The sequence below is a fragment of the Anastrepha obliqua genome, chromosome 1 (genome assembly GCF_027943255.1).
Source record: "Anastrepha obliqua isolate idAnaObli1 chromosome 1, idAnaObli1_1.0, whole genome shotgun sequence".
In the NCBI taxonomy this organism is placed as follows: domain Eukaryota; kingdom Metazoa; phylum Arthropoda; class Insecta; order Diptera; family Tephritidae; genus Anastrepha; species Anastrepha obliqua.
Window position 1 is genome coordinate 76,268,509 of NC_072892.1, and position 12,209 is coordinate 76,280,717.

The 12,209-nt window shown below is 38.1% G+C and overlaps 2 protein-coding genes across 9 annotated transcripts in view; one reads left to right on the top strand and one right to left on the bottom strand.

The window, feature by feature from the left end:
• LOC129244490 (tyrosine kinase receptor Cad96Ca) overlaps positions 1-10,353 on the bottom strand; it is a 53,392-nt gene extending 43,039 nt beyond the window's left edge. For 2 of the 8 annotated variants that reach the window (XM_054882139.1, XM_054882198.1), the window contains exons 1-2: positions 10,014-10,353; positions 4,383-4,629 (exon numbers count right to left, since the gene is read on the bottom strand). In XM_054882139.1, the coding sequence (XP_054738114.1) occupies positions 4,383-4,575 (193 nt within the window). In that variant the 5' untranslated portion in view covers positions 4,576-4,629; positions 10,014-10,353. Of the gene's footprint in view, positions 1-4,382; positions 4,630-4,692; positions 4,709-9,896 lie in introns of those variants that run through there. The other 6 variants (XM_054882149.1, XM_054882167.1, XM_054882175.1 and 3 more) reach the window with 6 other exon arrangements.
• Positions 1-12,209, top strand: part of LOC129244530 (uncharacterized) — a 93,756-nt gene that overhangs the window by 33,857 nt on the left and 47,690 nt on the right. The window lies entirely within an intron of this gene.

Sequence of the window (12,209 nt, forward strand, 5' to 3'; positions counted from 1 at the left end):
ACGCCAACAATTGTACGCTCTTATAAAAAATTGTGCGTGAGCGATTAAGTTCTGCGGCTCGTACGATCCTTTCCAACATCAGATTAAAGAAGTCACACGACAGCGAGTCACCCTGTCTGAAACCTCGTTTGGTATCAAACGGCTCGGAGAGGTCCTTCCCAATTCTGACGGCGCTGCTGGTGTTGAGCAGCGTCATCTTGCATAGCCGTATTAGTTTTGTGGGGATACCAAATTCAGACATCGCGGCATACAGGAAACTCATTTTCGTACTCTCGAATGTAGCTTTCAAGTCGACGAAAATATGGTCTGTGTCGATTCTCCGTTCATCGGTCTTTTCCAAGATTTGGAGTATTGTCGATGGTAGACTTTCCAGGTCTAAAGCCACACTGATAAGGTCCAATCAGTTGGTTGACGGTGGGCTTCAGCCTTTCACACAATACGCTCGCTAGAACCTTCTAGGCGATATTTTTAGAAGACTAATGCCGCGGTAATTGGCACAGATTGCAGGAACGCCCTTCTTATGGATTGGGCAAAGCTCTTTTAAATTCCAATCGGCAGGCATGCTTTCATCCGACCATATTTTGCATAGAAGCTGATGCATGCACCTTACCAGCTGCTTGCCACCATGTTTGAATAGCAGTCCGTCGACGCCCGTGGCTTTGTTGTTCTTTAGACGCGTTATCGCTATTCTCATCTCGTCATGGTCGGGTAGCGGTTCGACAATTCCGTCGTCAACGATTGGGGTATCGAGATCTTCACATTCTCTGTGAATCGCGCAGCTGTCACCATTTAATAGATTCGGGAAGTGTTCCCTCCATAATTTAAGAATGCCCTGGATGTCAGTCACGAGTTCGCCGTCTTTGTTCTTACAGGAAAACGCCCCGGTCTTAAAACCTTCTGTAAGCCGCCGAACTTTCTGGTAGAATTTTCGGGCGTTGTTCCTATTGGCCAGCATCTCAAAGTCCTCGCACTCACATATTTCGGCCCCTCGTTTCTTTTGTCGGATAATACGTCTCTCTTCCTTTTTCAGCTCTCTGTAGTGATCCCACATGGCTCGCGTTGCGCCCGATCGCAGCATGGCTCTATAGGCAGCATCTTTCTTTCTGCGGCAAAATGACATTCCTCGTCGTACCTACTGTTTTTGGGCTCGCCGAAATCCGATTTCTTCTTCAGCGGCGGTACGCAAAGAACGAAAAATGTTGTTCCATTGTTCGTGCATGCCGGTTGGTTGGGCAGTACTCTCTGAGAGCAGGAGTGAGAGTCGAGTGGCGAATCTTCTGGCTGTCTGTTGTGATTGCAGCTTTTCGATGTCGAACATTCTTTGCGCAGGTAGATGTACGTTTTTTGCTGCACAGAGGCGGGTGCGCAGTTTGGCTGCAACAAGGTAATGATCCGAGTTGATGTTGGGTCCTCGGATCGTACGTACATCTAAAACACTAGAAGCATGTCTACCATCTATCACAACATGATCGATTTGGTTTCGCGGTTTCCCATCAGGAGACAGCCACGTTGCTTGGTGCATTTTCTTATGCTGGAATCTGGTGCTGCAGACTACCATCTTTCGGGCCCGGCGAAGTCGATCAGCCTCAGTCCGTTACCGGATGTTTCATTGTGCATCATCTACCCAGTACACAAGTTCCGACAACGGATATTTTGATGTTGATCAAATAATAATTAAAATTAATTTAGGAAAATCGAATGAATTATACATTAGCGTAAGTTATATATCGCCTTCAAGCCCAATTGAATTATATAAAAAGCATGTAATTAATTGTTGTACAATACTGGATAGTCTAACTGGCAGTCAAAACATAATTATTTTGGGTGATTTCAACTTACCCAATATTAATTGGTGTTTCGACGATGATGCTAAGAAATTAGTACCATACGGAGTATCAAGCGAGAGTGAATGTGAGGTGCTTGACACTTTTTCCGAATATAACCTGTGCCAGATTAATGATGAGAAATGATATCAATCGCTTACTTGATTTAGTATTCATAAGCAATGATCTAAAGTCCGATGTCGAGTCAATCTCTTCACCCCCTCTTCCTAACTCCATACACCATAAAGCGTTATGAAACTGTCTTAAACAAACCCGTACTATCACAGATGTATGATGATTTCGTAGGAAGACTAGAAAGGGCAATTCATATGTTTGTTCCAATAGTGTCTGCAAAAAATCAGTCCAAACCGGCCTGGTACAATTCTAGGCTCATTAATCTTAACAATAAAAAAACCAAAGCATACAAACTATACCGCAAATCTAAAAATAACGCAGAACTTTATGAAGCGTACAATCGTTTGCAAAAAGAATTCGATGTTCTGAACAAATTTTTATATCAGAACTACATTTCTAAAGTACAGAGTGGTATCAAAGAAAATTGTAAATCTTTTTGGCAGTTCATTAACGGTAAAAAAAACCACTGGAATTCCAGAAAAAATGCATTATCTTCAATAAATCACTAGCTTCTGCTAAGTTTTTACATAATTGGAAAAAATCGTTTATCATACCGATACATAAGTCTGGAAGCAAGTCGGAAGTCCAAAATTATCGCCCTATCTGCAAAATCTCTTGCATACCTAAACTCTTTGAAAAGCTAGTGTATGATTTGATTTTCTTCCAAATTTCAAATCTCATATCTCCTAATCAGCACGGCTTTGTTAAGAGTAGATCTACTGTTACGAATATAGGGTTATTCACAAATTATGTCTTAAACCAATTTGAAACAGACCAACAATGCGATGTCATATTCACCGATTTTTCGAAAGCGTTTGATCGAGTCAGCCATAGCATCCTACTTAAAAAGCTGGGTTCATTTGGTCTTCATCCTAGGTTACTCAAGTGGCTTGCATCTTATCTAACAGATAGAACTCAATTCGTTCGTATAAATAACATAAAACCTGATGCCATCAAACTTACCTCAGGCGTACCTCAAGGTAGCCATCTTGGGCCACTATTGTTCTTAATGTTTGTAAATGACATTCCAGACGTTTTCGAGACATCACGTTGTCTGATGTATGCAGATGACCTGAAAATTTACAGTCGGGTAGAGAACGTAACTGACTGCATAAGACTTCAAAGAGACTTAACAAGATTGGAAGCTTGGTGTGATGATAACTCCCTACCTCTTAATGCTGGTAAATGCAAATGTCATTCAGTAGACGAAAAGTTACGATTAATTTCGATTACAATCTCAAAAATTTATGAAAAGAAAGACTTGGGGGTAATATTTACATCGAAAACGTCGTTTTCCAAACATATAGACTTTATGATTGCCAAGTCTAGATCTATGCTTGGCTTTGTAATAAGGAATTCAAGGGAGTTTCAGGATATTTCTACGCTGAAGAATTTGTATTTTTCTCTTGTGAGATCAAACCTCGAATATTGTAGCATCATTTGGGATCCATTCCATATGGGTTCATCTTTAAGAATTGAGAAGGTTCAAAAACGTTTCTCTCGATTTGCTATTCATTCACTTCGTTGGCCTTGCAGTTTGCCTGCATATAAAAGTAGATGTCTTTTGTTAGCATTGCCAACTTAAGAAATGCGGAGAAAAACTTCATCGGTAATGTTTATAAGGGACATAGTTACGAATCATATCAAATATCACTTCTTGCTGGAGCTAATACTCTTTAATTGTCCCACTCGTAACCTAAGACTCAGGAATATGTTCCATTTACCTTATCACAAGACCAGTTTTAGTCGAAATGAAGCGCTTGCACGTTGTATAAGACAGTCTAACCAATTATATAAGCATTTGTATATATTCTTTAACTCACGAGAGACTTTCAAATCAAAACTTAATCTGGAGATACACTTTTTGAATTGTGACTAATGTATCTCACAGTATTGTTTACCATATATTATATTTAAGCTTTAGTACTAGTAATCTATTTAAGTCATACTTTAATTGATGAAATGAATAAATAAATAAATAAATAAGCTGTATTGGCAGGCGTAAATTGCTCAGCTTCCAGAGTTTTGTTTAACTCTTCGCTGATCTAGTTGATCTAGATGAAATCCTTTGTTTGTTTAACTAACTAACGACTAATTATGAATTTAATGAGTAACACAGGTGCTACATTTGCATATGCAATAATTATGCTAAAGATCTAAACTTCAGCCTAGAAATAGGTAGCTTTAAGCTAAATTTGTTTAACTAATGTTTAGTCTGTAAGAGTATTCGGTAGGCAACATATAAATAAATACGTAATATACCACATAATACTAATGCAATGAATTATTGAAGGTTTGAAAAAAACTCATTAAATATTACCCTTAAATACATCCTTATTCCTATATATACTTATACACACACGCGGAAATATCTCACAAATTTTATATTACAAATACAATACTTGCGTAGAAGTTATCACTTACCTGGTTGAGTGAGACAAAGTAGAGTAAGAATTTCCATATGGAGCACTGCCGTTAATAGACATATTTTTGGGTGCCTTAACGGCCAGAGGTTTGTTTTACTAAATGACGATATTATTCTTATAATCATGATAGCGGTGACACTCATTAACGGAGTTCGTGTAAAAAGAGCATTAATGTCCGATTTAACGATCATTGGTTTATTAGACGGGTTATCATCGAATAGCGTTTATCGCACATTAAATAAAATCTAGTTATAATTATATTTTTATTAATTTCTTCATAATATATGTATTGCACATATCTTAAATACTTATGAATTGTTGAAAGCCAGAAAATCTAAACAATCAATAGTTTACTTAGTAGTTAGTTGGTTGGTTGGCTAAACTGATGATTCTTTCAGAATCCAACTAGCGCTTCCGCACCATTTTGTTGCCAGTACTTAGTAGTATTTTGTTATTTTTAAAGTATACTTTCTGTTTACTGGAAAGGATTATATGTACATACCATATATCGGATAAGGCTCTGTAGTAATCGCTCATGCGTATACTTGTACCTATGTACGTATTGTCGTATTGCAGTGAATAAAATAAAAGGAGCTTTCATTAAGGAGGACAATCAAGCTAAATTTTATTCAGCAGGGAAAACATATCGCTTATAAATAAAAAAATGGAGTGCCTACAACATACGTATGTATGTACATATATGTGCATTAATAACCCCGCGTATCAAGATAATGTAAAACCTTTATGCGAGATTACTCATATTTTACAAGAGAGCGCGAAAACTGTCTTATTTCAAAACGGTTCGTTTCTTTTAGAACAAACTAATTTCAGGCTAGTTCTATATAATATTTCTTCCAAGAGCTTTCGGCGAGCAAATTTCTTTTTTGACAAATGTTGGTTACAATATGTGGTATACACTTTAGACGACGATCTATACAGATCTCCACTTATGGTTGTCAACCAATTCATAATACCATGGACATTTGGATTTAGCTTTGGCATTGCGGTGTGACTGCGATTTACGACCGATATTTGCGCTTAGGATTACTATGTATAATAAACTAATACGTTGGCCGAAATGAATTCGTTGCGTCGGTTGTGCCAACGAGTTCGACTGACATATCGTGCAAACTGCAGGGAGATGCAACAATCAAAGTATTGGATAATTCTGTTTTGTATATTGCCTACTTTGTTGTTATGCCAAACTTGCCGTGCAGCAAAAGTAGAGAGCTTCCGACTTTTGTTTGTTCTCGTAAGACGTGCGGCCCGATTGCTTCATACTATACTCTACTCTACTTGCAACGACACCAAAGTACTCATATTCTGCTCACTTGTAGTAAACAATGATATGACCCTCGGAGCCATTTTCAAATAATATCTGGAACCGAGTTTGACTTGAATTTGGATTTAGTAGTCCACACTTGTGAAACAATTGAAACTTAAATATCTCTCAAATTGAGCTTTTGGTAAAAAGCAATTTACATACAAAATGTCAACTAGACTTTCGGAGTTCAAATAATTAACTACAAGCAAGCAATGGCAAACCTCCTAGTGTATTTCTGCTATGAAAAACCTCCTCATAAAAAATATCTGCCGTTCGGAGTCATCTTGAAACTGTAGATCCCTCCATTTGTGGAACAACATCAAGATGCACGCCACAAATAGGAGGAGGAGCTCGGCTAAACACCCAAAAAGCGTGTACGCGCCAATTATGTATGAATGTAGAAAATTTAATATTATGAAAACGCTATGTAAACTTTCATGTAAGGTAGATGAATAGTGGCAGAGAAAGTTTGCACACTCTCTACTTCAGAACTGTCGAGTTACCCTTTGGCTTGCGCGATGTAGACAGAGTTGAATGATATAAGATCAGTTCCGTTCTTTGCCAAGTTGTTCGCGACGCAATTTCCAGGAATATCTCCATGCCCAGGTACCCAGACAATATTTGTAGCGCAGGACTTCGCTAGCTCATTTAGAATAGCCCTGCATTCAATTACTTGTGGAGTAATTATTATTGTACCCTAGGTTTTTAGGATTAGGATTTTGAGGATTTTAAAGCTGCATTCGAGAGTAAGACCAAAGTTGCTTATATGCCGCGATGTCTGAATTTGGTATACCCGCAAAACTAATATGGATATGCAAAATGACGTTGCTCAATACCAGCAGCGCCGTCAAAATGGAAAAGAGCCATTTGATACCAAATGAGGTTTTAGACAAATGACTCTCTGTTTTCGTAAATCTTCCTCAACCTGATGCTGGAAAAGATCGTGCGAGCCGCAGAACTTAATAGCTCAGGCACAATTTTTTATAAGAGCGTACAATTTCCTGCCTTCTCCAAACTGGATAAAGAGTACAAACAGTCGGCGCTCTCTCGTATCGGCACCCACGCCACTGTTGACCGTTATGACTTCGAGGTTGTAAAAGGCTTCGATTATCTACAAGCCAGCATTATCACCGATAACAATGTCAACTTTGAAATCCAGCAGAGAATCTCTCTTGCCAACAAGTGTTACTTTGGACTAAGTAGGCAATTGAATAGTAAAGGCTTCTCTCGATGAACGAAACTAACACTCTACAAGGCCCTCATCATGTCTGTCCTAGCGATGACAACATCCGATAAGGCGCCTCTTGGAGCGTTTGAGAGAAATATTCTGCGGAAAATTTTTGGACCCTTGCCCATTGGTTACGCCGGGTATCCTAGGCCATGGATCAATGAGCAGTGAATAAAGATCCAGCGGCTTCCTTGACTGGGTCATGTCCGAGTGGATACAAACGCTGTGGCTCTGACAGTATTCGATGCGGTACCAGCTGGTGGTAGCTGAGAAAGATGAAGAAGGCCTCCTCTGCGTTGGAAAGATCAGGTGGAGAAGCACTTCGCCTCTTTGTTGAATTTTGACTGGCTGAGAAGAACGCTTCCTCTGCTTTGGAAAGATCAGGTGGAGAAGGACTTGGCTTCACTTTGTTGAATTTTGACTGGCGCGCTTTGTTAAACTCGGCCAAAATCGCGTAAGCAATTACCGCGCCAATCAAGAGAAAGGAGGATTTTATAGCAGCGACTATCAGAGTAGATTCTGTTGCAACGGATGAGTTCCTGACCCACAACGCATATTTCGATTATAGATCAACTTTCACACATGTATGTATGTATGCATTATTACGTTATCATCACAATTTATTTATAGTACGTAACTTCTGCTCAAATATGAACGAGACGTTATCAATAAAACGGTCCGCGGATGACATATGGCAAAAATATATTTTTTGTTTTTTTGTAGGACTGTTATAAGCTTACATGGCAAATTTCAGCGTTATATGTCACAAAGTTTGTTTTCTGTGCTACTGTAAACAAGTCAAGCTCGAGTGTGTTCTTCGAATTCTCTTTTATGACTTTAATTGTCTCAAAATGTTTTCCACGGAGCGGCAACTTGAGCTTGGGAAACAGGAAAAAGTCACATGGAGCCATATCAGGCGAATACGGTGCTTGCAGAACGATATTAACATTATTTTTGTTCAAATAATCGCGAACAAGACGTGATGTGTGAGCTGGTGCATTATCGTGATGCAAGAACCATGACTTGTTGTCCCACAATTCCTTCCTTTTAAGACGAATGTTCTCGCGCAAACGCTTTAAAACGTCTAAATAATATTCAGCGTTAACCGATTGGCCTTGCGAAAGGAACTCCGAGTGAACCACACCTTCGTAATCGAAAAAAACAATCAGCATAACCTTAATTTTTGAGCAACTTTGGCGTGGTTTTTTGAGTTGATGTACGGTCCTCTTTGAACGATTTGTACCACTGGAAAACACGTGCACGCGATAGAGCAGAGTCCCCATAGGTTGTCTGCAACATTTTTAAGGCGTCTGAAGCCGAAATTTTGTTGGAATAACAAAATTTCAAACAAATTCTTTGTTCAACTTGAATTTCCATCGTTAAATTCGAAGAACACACTCGAACTTGACTTGTTTACAGTAGCACAGAAAACAAACTTTGTGACATATAACGCTGAAATTTGCCATGTAAGCTTATAACAGTCCTACAAAAAAACAAAAAATTTATTTTTGCCATATGTCATCCGCGGACCGTTTTATTGATAACGTCTCATTCATATTTGAGTAGAAGGTATAAATGCTGGGTGATAATCTCAGAAGGGCCCGAATTCGACAGATTCTGATGAAAAGTTAACATGATATCTGATAGAGCAATTGTAACATGCATTATTGCGAAATACCATTGCTCAAAAAAAAATGTCTACAGGGTGGGCCAAATAAGGCCTACTAATGTTAAGCACAAACACCTTTTTTATTTTTTGACATATTTATTCGTCTCTTTTTGTAGGTTATTATTGAATTATTGGAAATTTATTATGGAACCCTACCGCAAGACCACCAACAACGGCTGCAATACGCTATTCGTTTTACACAATTAGCCCCACAAATGGATTTTTTAAATAATGTTTTGATGTCGGATGAAGCGCATTTCCATTTAAATGGTTATGCCAACAAACAAAACTGTAGATTGTGGGGCTCTGAAAATCCAAGGGCAACACACCAACATCAGTTGGACCCATATAAATGTACTGTTTGGCGCGGTGTTATGGCCACTAGAGTTATCGGTCCACATTTCTTCGAAAATGAAGATGAAACGCCGAAATCGATTTCAGGAGCTTCTTACAGAACATTGATTGAAAGTTTTTGCGGCCAATGGCGGAGCAGTGTCTTAATTTGTGGTTTCAACAAGATGGAGCAACTGCACATACTGCTAGGCAAACTATGGACCTGCTGCGTGAAATTTTTGGCGAACGTCTGATTTACAAAAATTCAGATTTCTCTTGGCCACCTCGTTCGCCAGATTTTACTGCGCCCGACTTCTTTTTATGAGGACATTTAAAACAGAAGGTGTAACTTAATAAACCAAAGGGTATTAGACAACTGAAGCAAAATATTCGAGATGAAATACTGAGCCTTCAACCAGAAACATTGTGTGGTGCAATAGAAAACGCGTTAAAAAGAGCCAATCTTTGTATATCCATAAAATATATTCAATGTATAAAAACAATAAACCAAAATAAATGATTACTGCAAAAGTTATTTGTGTTTAACATTAGTAAGTCTTATTTGGCCCACCCTGCACAATCATGTGAACGGCTTTTATTTTCACTTATGCCCTCCGAAAGGTTAACATGGGATATCTGTATATGAACTTATGTATAAATTTCACTTTAGCGCCGAAGAAATGCGAATGTAAGTAAAAATGAATCCGCAAGTTATTGCCTTTTCGGAAAATGTAGCATTTTTATTACTTTTGTACATTATGAACATGCTTACATATATAGCATGATTTTTTCAGTTATGAAAACAACTATATATACATGGTACAAGAAGTTTGGGGGATTAACAAGAAAATATATGTATTTTCAAAACACTCGTGTTGTGTAGTCCATTACAATTCAAACCCTATCCTATTTGTAGTATGGGACTTGATACTATGTTTTTTTCTGGTCAGGTTTTTACCAGTAGTTATAATCCAATAACAAATATTTTATTTCTATACGTAAAACGCGTTCATGTATCCAAAGGTGTCGTCATACGTTCATTTCACAACTCGCGCTCCTCGACATAAATACATACTCGAATAATTATGTACAATGTGTGTAGATATGCATGCATGAGTTTAAAAGCACGTAAATTTGTATGTACTTCAAATGTGTACGTATCCGGCTGTTGTAGTTGTTTCCCATATGGGAAAAGAAAATATATGATGCTGTTTTAACTTGTTTATATTTTGCACATATTCACATAATTTTTAGACACAACCCCTTTTTATTTATTAATAAATTTAATTACACTTTTCACGGTGCACAGAACTTGTTGGAATTAATATTTGTTAGTAAATGTGATTAGAAATTTCTTGCACAAATAACTTTCACACAGGAACGTATGCATGTACATCGGCAGTGATATTCATTCGTTGTCGTTTAACAAAAGACTGAAGCAACAAACCTGTACAGCTTTTCGTCGTGAATCTTAGATCTCTAGGGTTAGACAGAGAGCATGCTATTCAGGTACACACGATAAATAGTAGTTTCACTTTAGTATAAAAAAATAAGCTTGGGAATTGCATTACTGCTCGTTGAGCTAGTTCGCTGAACACAATAAAGGCGACAGCTACACAGACGCTTCTGGCATACTAGAAATTCTTTTGATGCCGATTGTTTTGCATGTATTGTACTTTACATAACTTTACATTACTGCTCGGTCGGATTATTTTGTATTCTCTAAAACAAAAGATTAAGAAAGCGAACTTGGTTTTTACTATTATATAAATCATTCATTCTACATATATTATGTCCACAAAACAGAAATTACTCGCTTTAAATCTACCGAAACCAAAAAACCAAATTCCCGGCAACTTTGAATATGAAGCTGAAAAGTTTATTACTTATATAAAAATAGTAAACCTGGAAATAGCTAATCGGGTGGCTGCATTTATAATCTCTGTCTACTTCAGTGGGTACTGTTCAGCAATCCATCGCCTTGGATATTCCAAACTTCGGGTCTTTACAATATTATTATTATTATTTGTTTTTTACCTATCTAATAAGAATGCTACACCATATCGTTTGTAATAAAGAAGCAACAATTCTTTAAGAAATCCAGTATTTTCATTATTAGAATTTGGATACCCAAGTGAAATGGTTTCAAGACTAAAAAAATATATTAAAATGCAAATTTAATGCGTTTATGTTTCACATTTATTTTCATTCTTCAAGCGTATTTTTCAAAACTACAAAAACATAAACTTCAACTCATTCGTACATAGAAAATACAAACATAAAAACTTAGCAAAATACAATATATGTATGACAAAAAAGATCTCGGACATTTATATAAAGTAGAGTTAGGCAAATAATATTTCAGAAAAAACAATCATTTTTCTCAAAGCATGCAGCCTTCTTGGCACGGATTCGACCAGCTTCTTGCATGTTAGGTTAGGTTGAAGCGGTTGTCTTGTGGGACACACTCAGGCTCATAGCCCATTGTGATGCCGCGTGGGGGAGCTTTCTCTATTTCTCCTAAAACCATTGTGCGCTTTTCAAACATTTTAGAATATCTCCTATTTCTGCCGAACTGAGATCTTCCAATTCGTTAAAAAATTGTCTGCCTAGAATAGCAAATCTCCGTCTGGATAGGGCAGGACAATGGCACAGAATGTGTAAGATTGTCTCTTCCTCTTCCTCATCAAGACAACTTCTACAGAAGTCGTGTGCTTGCACACCCATCCTTTGGGCGTGCCTACCTATTAGGCAATGTCCCCTTATGACTGAAATCAGTGTGCTAAGACTGTGTTTATTTTGGCTTAGCAAAGATTCTGTGCGTTTAGCACTAAGAGTCGGCCACAGTTGATGGGCGATTTTGCAGGTGGCTTCATTACGCCATCTTTCGTTTGCTTTCCTTACGATTTCTTCAAGGATAAGTAACTTACATGTTTTTAAGGGAATGCCTATGTCATTGTCTATGTACTCATCGGTCAACTTGGTGCCGAGTCTCGCTAGCTCAACGGCTCTACAGTTACCCTCAATGTCGCGATGGCAGGGAACCCATATTATCCTTAGGCGAAATGACTCAGCCATCTCGTTAAGAGATGTGCGGCATTTCATGGCTACCTTGGAGGTTGTGAGTTATTTTATCACCGCCTGGCTGTCAGTGAAAATGTAGATGTCATTTCCGGATATCGCATCACACTGTAGCAGTGTCGCGGCTTTCGTTATTGCTATCAGTTCGGCCTGAAAGACACTACAGTAGTAGGGGAGCCGAAAACTGAAG